This window comes from Dipodomys spectabilis, unplaced genomic scaffold (assembly GCF_019054845.1).
Source record: "Dipodomys spectabilis isolate Male_0828 unplaced genomic scaffold, ASM1905484v1 ptg000157l, whole genome shotgun sequence".
In the NCBI taxonomy this organism is placed as follows: Eukaryota; Metazoa; Chordata; class Mammalia; order Rodentia; family Heteromyidae; genus Dipodomys; species Dipodomys spectabilis.
The window spans coordinates 18489016-18499115 of record NW_024870834.1 but is presented as its reverse complement, the minus strand read 5'-3'; the positions used below and the strand labels follow the sequence as shown (position 1 = coordinate 18499115).

The window sequence follows — 10100 nt, the reverse complement described above, 5'->3', positions numbered from 1 at the left end:
GTGTTGACTTAGGGACCTCACCTGGTAAGAGTCAATGAAATTTGAACTTGACTGCCACAAGGTTGGGAGTTTGTGGCTCCTTCCCCTCTATTAGTATAAGAGAATGGTTGACACCTACTAGTATGAGCTAGAGAAAAATGCTTCATTAATAACTGCTGTTATTAACTGTTACTCTGGCACTTATCACGAAAGTTCTTTTCATAAAGCTATCTCAAGTGCCTCAGTGTCTTGCTTTGCACTTACAGCTGTATTTAAGCAGGGGTACAGATGGTACAAATGCACACAGTCCCTAAGACTTAACTTTTTCCCACCGTCTCACAGGAGCAGCAGTGAGTTTTGATATGTTTTTAAAAAATGTGTGGGAAGTCAAGCAAGGTAGTTTAGGAAAGATGTGTTTTAAAATAACAAAAAGCTGAAACAAGGATACAGGTTGACCCACTGTAACAATGAGATGTACAAGGCACTATGTAGAAAACGAACTTTACAACTTGGTGGGGGGGGGGAGAGGAGAAAGAGGTTGGGGAGGTGGGGAGGAACGGGATGGTGGGGGAAAGACAAAGAGGGGGGTAACACTGCTCGTTACCTTGCTCACGTAACTGTAACCCCGCTGTACAGTATCTTTACAATAAACAATTAAAAGAAAAAAAAAAAAAAACCGGGAGGGTTGGCACGCGGCATCCAGGAGTGGCGCGGCGGGCCCTTTAACTATCGGGATGGAAGGGCGGGTCGTCGTCAGGAACGCGTCGGGTCGCTTGGTTTCCAGGAAGTGACGTCAGAAGGCCGCCGCGATGGAAGACTTGCTGGATTTGGGCGAGGATGTGCGCCGGGACTCGGCGTTCTCCGTGAGGACGGAGGAGGGGAACTGGGGTTCCGGAGTAGGCGGGTGGGGAGAAGCGACCCCGTCGGCCCGGCTCCCCGGAGGCGCCTCGGTCGCGGGCCGGCGGCCCCGCAGCGCTCGGCGGCGGCCCGGCCCCGCGGCCTCTCGCCCCGCCCTCGAGGCCCCCGAGGCTCCGGCTGGCTTTCCTGAAAACCTTCCACACGTAGGGAAACACGGGGACCACGGGGGATTTCTGAGCCGGGGGCCCCCAGGGCGAGCCTGGCGTGTAACCGCCGGCTCCCGGGGTGACGGGCGGGAGCGGCCTGGACCCGACCCTCGCGCCTGCCCCCCATCCCGGGTTTCCCTTGGGGCTGCTCTGGTCAAAGCTGCCAGGCTCCGGGGCGCGGCGGGGAGGCCTGGGGGAAGGTCTTTTCCTCCCTGTCAGACCCGCACCCCTAGCGAGATGGGGGTAGCCTCATTTTCATGGTTGGAAGTCATCAAGATTTTTGAACGATTTATAATGTAGCGGAGAGATTAGGCCCCGAAGTCATACGGAGTATAGAACTGTTACAAAACTTCAAAACAAAACAACGCGTAATTCTCCCGAGCCTCAGTTTCCTTGGGCCCGAAATGGACATTCTGCTGTGAAGACGCATACATGGAAAGCACTTAATACAGTGCTAGATGTGTGTGAATTTACCTGAAGAGCTTAGCTGTGGTTGCCTCCGAGAGCTGTGATTGACCCTAGGATAGCTAGTAAATGATGGAACTTAATTCCAGACCTGAATTCACAACTCCTTTCAGGCCTCTATAACTTGAGTGTGTGTGTGTGTGTGTGTGTGTTGCCTTTTGGGTTTTGTTTTTTTGTTTTTGCCAGTAACTGGTTAGGGCTTAAACTCTGGGCCTGGGCTCTGTCCCTTAACTCTTTTGCCCATTACTATCACTCTATGACTTGAGCCACATCTCCACTTCAAGCTTTTTGGTGTTTAATTGGAGATAAGAGTCTCAAGGACTTTCCTGCCTCTGCTAACTTCAAACCACAATCCTCGGATCTCAGCCTTCTAAGTAGCTAGTCTTACAGGCATAAGTCACCAACGCCAAGGTATAACCCTTAAAATTAGTCAAGATTGTAGTCACTAAAAGATTGGGCCACAGGTTAGGCCTTAGTATCTGCTGTGAAACTTTGGAAGTGTTTTAAAGTTGTGGAATAGCATTGGGTGTCTTCTCTCCAAGATACAGAGAGGAACACCTCTCCCAGGGATGGGCAAATTAGAGAATGAAGCAGGCTATTTGACTAAGGAGAATATGGAGCTTATCTGGCCTTTCTGATACACGAATTTTTCTACTATCTATCTGAGGATATGGCTATACTTGCTCATTCTTTTCCATAAATGTATATTGAGCCCTACTCTGTCATTCATTGACCTAACTGATAGACAGCAGGGACCAAAACATGGGTCTTCTGTCCTATTAGAAGAAATAGGCAATAAACAGACAGTTTTCAAATTATATAAATTAGGTTTAAGGTGTTTTGTGTTTTTTTTTTAATTTTTAATTTTTAACCTTATTTTTTAACCTTTTTAAAGACAAGAGTTTCAAAATGTTTAAAACCTTAAAACACATGTCAGTTGTTAGAGCTTTAATAAACAGCAATTAGAGGCATCTTTGAGATTTTAACACACTATATGTCATATATCATATTTAGATACTACAACAAATGGAAAAGGGGAGCCTTGGGTGAAGAAATAGAAGTGTCTGCCTTGAGAAGAAAAGGAGTTGCCTATTATCAATAATATTTATTTACTTGCAGAAATGATTCATCTGCTCAATAAGCTGCTTTTTTTTCTCCCCCACCCCCTTTTTTTTGCCAGTTGGTCCTGGGCCTTGAGCTCAGGGCCTGGGCTCTGTCCCTGAGCTCCTCTGTGTTCAAGGCTAGTGTGCTACCAATTGAACCACAGCCCCACTTCTGCCTTCTTCTGAGTAGTTTACTGGAGATAAGGGGCTCATGGACTTTCCTGCCTGGGCTGGCTTTGAGCTGTGATTCTCAGATCTCAACCTCCAGAGTAGCTAGTGTGACAAGCATGAGCTACCAGCACCCAGCTTAACTGCAGTCTTAAGTAGAAAAGTAACTTTGTTTTTGCCATCCCTATAGGTATTAAAAAGTAAACTTCATTGTCACAAGCCCATTTCTAGTTAATAGAACTAACCTCAGGTACCTGGTTTTAAGGAGTTAGAACACTTTGTATGAATTTATCCAAGTTATTCAAATACCATTCTCCATCATGTCATCCTAAATATGGTCCTTGCTTACCTTCCCAGAATTGCCATCCTCATAATGGCTTAAATAACGTTTGATCACCATCAGCATTACCCTCTATCTGTCTTTCCAGGGCGCCAAGATGGGTCGCCGAGCTCAACAAGAACCAGCCCAAGCTGAGGACTATTTCAGTAGCAAGAATTCTTCATTGCCTCTGACTGGAGAGGTGAGTGCTAAAAAAATAAACGAGGTGTATGGCTCAAGAGGAGAACACTTGCAGCTGGGAGCTCTGAGTTTAATCCCCAGTATACGAACAGAAAACCACTGCAGAAATGTTCTTTATGAATGAGTGATTTGTCAATGAACAAAGATTTGGTATTCTATACTTCTCTGGCATGCCAGCCCTTCCTCTTATCTTGGTTTTGGAATTCTCTTCCAATTAGCAGGAAATGAGAGAGGAGCAACTTTTTTTTTTTTTTGAGGACAGACTAGTTTCTATACCAAACTTTTTAATTTTAGCTGCAGCAAGGGTCTGGGCAGTTTCAAAATTCAGTCTTTATCTTTCAGTCAAAATTTAGGCTTTAATTCCTGTTGAATAAATGCCAATGGTAGATGCAGATGATCAGGTTGGATTATATATTTGCTCTCAGCAGGGACCTGTATTTTCTGCAGTTTGCAGAAAGGGCTTATTTACTCGCCTTGCTTCCCTGGAAACTTCCTAGTGGCCAGGAGCTCTGGGAAGAATCACCTTGCTTCTTTGAGAAGGGTGGGTGAGAGAGATGAGCAATATTATTATCAAAACGTTTGTTTTTCCAGTCCTGGGGCTTGAACTCAGGGCCTGGGCAATGTCCCTGAGTTTCTTTTGCACAAGGCTAGCACTCTACCACTTGAGCCACAGCACCACTTCCAGCTTTTTCTATTTATGTGGTACTGAGGAATGAGCCCAGGGCTTCATGCATGCTAGGCAAGCACTCTATCTCTAAGCCATATTCCCAGCCCTGACCAGGGCTCTCTTTTACTCACATCTTCTTTTTACTTTCCTCTTACTATTTGAAAAATCTGCCTTTCAAGGGTCAACTTGAAGACCATCCCTTTTGTTAGTTTTCCCTGACTTCTGCTGGCTGACTTAGAGCTCCCTCCTGTCACTTCCTTAGGACTGGTCCCATTTTACACTCATTGTCTTCTTCCAGGTCTGTCTGTTCTGCAAGATAATGAGTCCTTGCCAGTTTGTCTTCTTTCCTTTTTTCACTTAGATGTAAGTATTGGGTATAGCAAATAATCAGTAATAACTATGGCAGCCTGATAAAATTGGTGACCAGCCCTTGGCCTTGTGACCCTAGGGGGCACATTGTGGTGGAGGTACTAGAAACTGTGGGGCAGGTGCCTTTTCCACAGGGACAACTGCTACTTAGTGAAGCTGGTTGAAGCTGTAGGCAAACAGATTACTGTGATGGATCAGATTTTTCAAGAGAAGCTAGCTTGAAGGTTTGTTATTGTCATTGTTGCTATTTGTTTTGTTTCTTCTTCTTACTTTTTTTATTTTTGGCTGGTCCTGGGGCTTGAATTCGGGGCCGGGGCCCAGTCCCTGAGCCTTTTTGTGCTCAAGGCTGGTGCTCTACCACTTGAGCCACAATGCCACTTCCAGCTTTTCCTCAGTAGTTTATTGGAGATAAGAGTCTCATGGACTTTCCTGCCCCAGCTGGCTTCAAACCGTGATCTTCAGATCTCAGCCTCTGGAGTAGCTAGGATGACAGGCATGAGCCACCGATGCCCAGCTTGTTGCTTTTTGTGTGTGTATATATGTGTACGTGCTGGGGATAGAACCCTAGGTCTTGCACATAATAGACAAGCACTCTACCCCCAAGCTCTACTCTTAGCTTAGCAGTCTAAAGTATCAGATGAGAGCAACACTTTTTTGTAAGTTATCACTGATATGCAAATTATGTTATCAGATGATCTAGTTTTGGCCAGAGGCTTGTTGGTTTGTGACTTTGGCCTTCCCATTATTGTACTTACTACATTATATTGTTTTTCAGTTGTTTTTTCTTGCCTGCTTCTCTTATGTGAATTTCTGAAATGCAGAAGGTGTATCTTACTGCTTTATCCTCTCATTTATCATAGTACCTGGCACAATACCTGGCATAGATGTGCACTTGCAACTGCCAAGGGGATGTGCAGAGTTTCCAGTGTATATTTTATATGTTAGAAGCTGAGTAGGGGTTGGGCAGATAGTGAGTCATGAGAGGACCATTCCAGATCTTAGGGGAGCTTTAGCTTCAGTAGTCTATGTCTTTCAAGAGAAATGACTCAAGCCTGTAATCCTGGCTACTCAGGAGACTCAGATCCAGAGGATGGCAGTTCAAGGCCAACCTGGGTAGAAAAGTCTGCTAGATTCTATCTCCAAAATAATGAGCAAAAAGCTGACAGATACTTGGGGGAGACTGAGGCAGAAGGATTGAGTTGGAGCCCAGTTTGACCTACACAGTGAAGCAACATCTTCAAATGCAAGAGAGAGGGAGGAAAAGTAAATGACTGGGTTGCTGGAAACCTTGTCACAGTTTCTGGTCATTTCACCCTGTTTCATAGGAATCTAGAAGAATCTATTGTGGTACTGATCCATTCATCCTATCCTTCATTCATTCATTTATTCACAAATATTATTGTGAGCCAGATATCATTGAGTAGAATTCAATGATCAAAAGAGACAAGATCTTTTGCCATATGGAATTTATATTCCTGTGCCCATTGGCAGGCAGGAGACTAATTAAAGTTCCACTTAATTGTGAAATTGGTTAGTGGATAGATGAGTCACCCTAGGATGAGCCAGGATGTCCAGGAATGACTTTAATAGCTCTTGAAGCCTTAGGTGACCCTCATACCAAGGTAGCTCCAAAGCTGAGGTCAGCAGGCCTTACTCACCTACCATCCCCTTCCCTGGTTTCTTAGGTGAGATTCAGGGCAGTGAGAATTCAATTCTACCTACAGACTGGGATAGACCTTTCAAGTTTTCAGGAAGACTAGCTTGTTTTTCTTTTTGAGACTCTGAGCCATAATACTTTTCTAGGAGAACATGATGAAAAGTCATCCTGTACCTTATCCAGCTGATGCTCCTTTTGGGATTCCAGGATGCCAGCCTTTCCTTCCTGGGTTAATTGAGGTTTCAAGCAACGTGGGCAGCCTCCCACAGGGCCAGATGCTTACTTGGCTGTGTGCGACTTTGACTGTTTCTTTCTAAAATTAGATTCCAAGACTTGTGTGTGTGCCCATTTACATTCCGACTCTGAGTATATTACTTAATATATTTATTTTTTCCCTCTTGCTGACTTTATTCTCTGTGAAGATATACATGAACATGTAAATGTGGTACCTGGAAGCTGTCAAACAACTGTGGTTACTTTAGTATGTTAGAGTGAAGTAGAAATTGTTCTCAAACAGTTAGGTTGAGATAGTGGAGTTGGGAGCTATTGTGAAGAAGCAGAGAGAACACAGGGCTTGGCATCAAAAGATCAGGGCTCTGCTAATAGTCTGGATTTTAAGCCCACTAATCTCAGGAATCCTCTATTTTCATTACTGTCAAATAATGAAAATAGTACCCACTAGATTGATGTGTAGATTGAATGAAATGTGCATTTAACTTTAATAAACTGAGGAGCCATGACAAGCATCCATCCATTCAATAAATTAGTGCATGGATTAGTCTTTGGAGAGTGCTTTGCTGTTTTATTGAGGGCTGCAACTCATTTATCCCATAGGTTGGCAAGCCTTGAGGAGCAGAGTTTCAAGCTTTCTGGCTGCAGTGGGCATTCTTTATGAAGAGTGTACCAGGCAGGCCTCAGGGTCCGGCAGGCCTGGGCTGACAGCCAGGCTGCAACCCATTATACCAATGATTGAGCAAGTTAATCAGTCTCTATGCCTCTGTGTCCTCACTGGTAAAATAAGGATAACAGTATCACATATCTCATAGGGTGGCTAGCAAAAACAATAGCTGATACATGGAAAGCCCTGAATACTGTGATACATGAGTGCTCTGCATGTTGCTAATCATTATTACTTCACTATACCTTGTAGTTTTGTTTGTTTTTAAAGTTACTAGTTTTTTTTTCTCTTAACTATTAAACTTGAAAGCTTTTAGGCTGAAGTTAGCCTTCAGTCATACATGTTTGATTTGTGCCAAGTTTAAAATTTAGTTATCATTTAATAAATTGGAAAATTCACAAAATCATTTAGATTTGGTTGTTCTCATGAAAATTGGAAGTTCTCACCCATCAGGAATGATGGGCTGGCATTCCTTTGTGGTGACACTTGGCTGGAATTTGCTGGTGGTATTGCGTAGGTGCTAGGCAAGTGCTTGAAAACTGAACTACACTACTGGCCCCTCCCCCCTCCTTTTTTTTTTTTTTTGCCAGTCCTAGGATTTGAACTCAAGACCTAGGAGCTGTCCCTATGCTTTTTTACTCAAGGCCACAGTTCTACTTCTGGCTTTTAGGCAGTTAAGGGGAGATGAAAATCTCACAGACTTTTCTGCCCTAGACTAGCTTTGAGCAGCAAGCCTCAAATCTCAGCTTTCTGAATAGCTAGGAAATTCAGGCATGAGCCACCAGCACCAAATTTACTTCCAGCCCTTTTAGAAAAACAGACTATTTTGAGCAAGATCTTACCCTTGAACTTTTGATCCTCATGCCTCAGCACCATGTCCTTCTTGATATATACCAGGTCACACTGATTTATTTGATCTACCTAGATCCTATTTCCCCTTAAGTTGAAAACTTCTGCTCTCTTAGAATGGGTTTATTTTCCAGTATTCTTCTGCATCTACTAGAGCTGAGTCTGGCTCCATACATCAGAAATTCGTGTCCAGTACTTTACTGAAAGAAGTAACTTTTTTCCTAACATAGCAAGGAATGTGTACAGCAGAATATGTAGACACTGCAGGATGACCTGTCATCTTAGTCCCTTCTTGCTTCCAGCTCTGTCATTTGGAGCTTATGACTTTTTTATTCATAGTTGCAAGATGATTGGTAATTGTCCAGGGTTTAGGAAAGAAGACAGTTGAAAAGCTCAGGGTACATGCCAATTAAGTGTGCCCCTTGTCAGGAATACAGTAGCCAGAGACCTCACTAAGTGGATATATGTTTATAGCTGCTTTGACTTTCAAGGGACCTTTTAGCCAGGACAGAATTGGGTCTCATAGCCAATACTCCAAGTGTAGTTTTTACCTGTACATTCCTCTATGATAACTACACTTTCTTGGTAAGGGGGAGTAGCTGTTGGATAGGCACTTCAAAACTGACATGATTTTTTTTTATAACTGGATTTATACAAAGCTTTTCTTTTCCCCCATACAGTTGAGTAAGGAAATGAAGAAATATTTCTAGTGGCTTATTTAAAAAATTTGTCTCCAGCGTTTTAAATTTCAAGTTGGATTTCAAGTCAGCGAAGACCCTGTATCCTAGCATACAGGAGGGAGTTGTCCTGTGACCTGTTTCACAAGTCATCTTCTTTTGGTTATTTTTGTAACATGTTAGGGCTTTGTGGTGTACCTGTGGCAGTCCAGGTACTTAAAGTTTTCCACCTGCTATGAGAGAAGAGGAAGATCTCTTCATTTGCTTAGACATTCTTTAAATTTCCGAGAACCTGACTGCCTAATTTTACTGAATTGCTCTACCAAGAAGATGAGCTCTTTGTGTCATTTACTGACTTGACTAGATCAGTTGTGCCAAATTCTTGGGGGAGGTTGTGAAGATCAATTTGGGCAATGCATGTAGAGAATTCCAGCACAGTAACTATTACATGATTCTCCCCAACGAATAGTATGAGCTAAGAAAACTATGACTAGCTGGGCACTAGTGGCTCACGCCTGTGATCCTAGCTACTCAGGCAGCTGAGCTCTGAAGATCGCAGTTTAAAGCCGGCCTGGGCAGGAAAGTCTGTGAGACTCATCTCCAGTAAACCACTCAGAAAACTGGAAGTGGTGCTGTGGCTCAAGTGGTAGAGCACTAGCCTTGAGCTGAAGAGCTCAAGGACAGCACTCAGGCCCAGAGTTCAAGCCCCATGACCAACCAAAAAAAAAAAAAAGAAAAAAAAAGAGAAGAAAACTATGACTACCCATGTCTATGTGTATGTGTATGTGTGTGTGTGGGGGGGGTGTCAAATGGGTTACATAGTTAAGGTAGCAATTTAAATAGATGGTACTTGAAGTTTCTGGAATTTTACTAGAAGGTAGTTCTATGATATGTCTACATGTCTGCAATATGTAACTTTCTCTGCTAGCTATACAGGATTTCTCTACCTAAGCAGAGATTCCATTGATAAAAATGATTCTGCTCTTACATAAATAGTTCCTTTAAGAAAGAACCCAAATACTTTTAATCCATAATGATATATTACACTAAGTTTAGGTAAAAGTAATTTTTGGCCTGATCTTTTGGATGAGCATTCTCATTGGTTATAAACCATTTATTTATTTGTTTGTTTCTTTGTTTGTTTATGTACCAGTTCTGTTTTTTGAACTTGACCTTGCATTTGGCTTTTTCATCCAAGGTTGGTGCTCTACCACATAGGCCACACTTCCACTTTTAATGTTAGTTTTTATTTTGTAGATTTTTTTCATAACAATAATAATCCTGTCCTACACTGTAGCAGTTGACACCTATCAATCTGATACAGCATTGTAGTTAAGCCTTGGTTCTTGAAGTGGGTATATTATCATCTCATTTACTTGTGAGGTTTTTGGGACTTTAAGGCCTTGGATAAGTTGTTTAGTTACTCAACTGATCTCTGACTATAGCAGGTGCTTAACCACTTCCTGACCTCACCTACTTGACAAGTAAATGCCCAGACCTCTATGGAGAAAAGGCCTTTGGAGGGAGCAGAGAGATTCTGGGTTTTTCTCTTGGACTCTTTGGCTATGGGATTGAGTTCTCACTTGGTCACCCTTATTCGTCCAATTGTCAAGAGCAGTGTTTGAGTCACAGCTGTTCCTTTTCTCCCCCCATGCCCTCGGTGTTCCTCCGAGGACGCAGAGCT

At 43.1% G+C, this 10100-nt stretch overlaps 1 protein-coding gene across 1 annotated transcript in view; it reads left to right on the top strand.

Moving 5' to 3' along the window:
* Positions 1–774: 774 nt before the first annotated feature.
* The window catches only part of Ift43 (intraflagellar transport 43), a 75661-nt gene continuing 66335 nt past the window's right edge, over positions 775–10100 (top strand). The window contains exons 1-2 of the mRNA XM_042692646.1: positions 775–842; positions 3208–3300. Of these exons, the coding sequence (XP_042548580.1) occupies positions 789–842; positions 3208–3300 (147 nt within the window). The 5' untranslated portion in view covers positions 775–788. The remainder of the gene's footprint in view (positions 843–3207; positions 3301–10100) is intronic.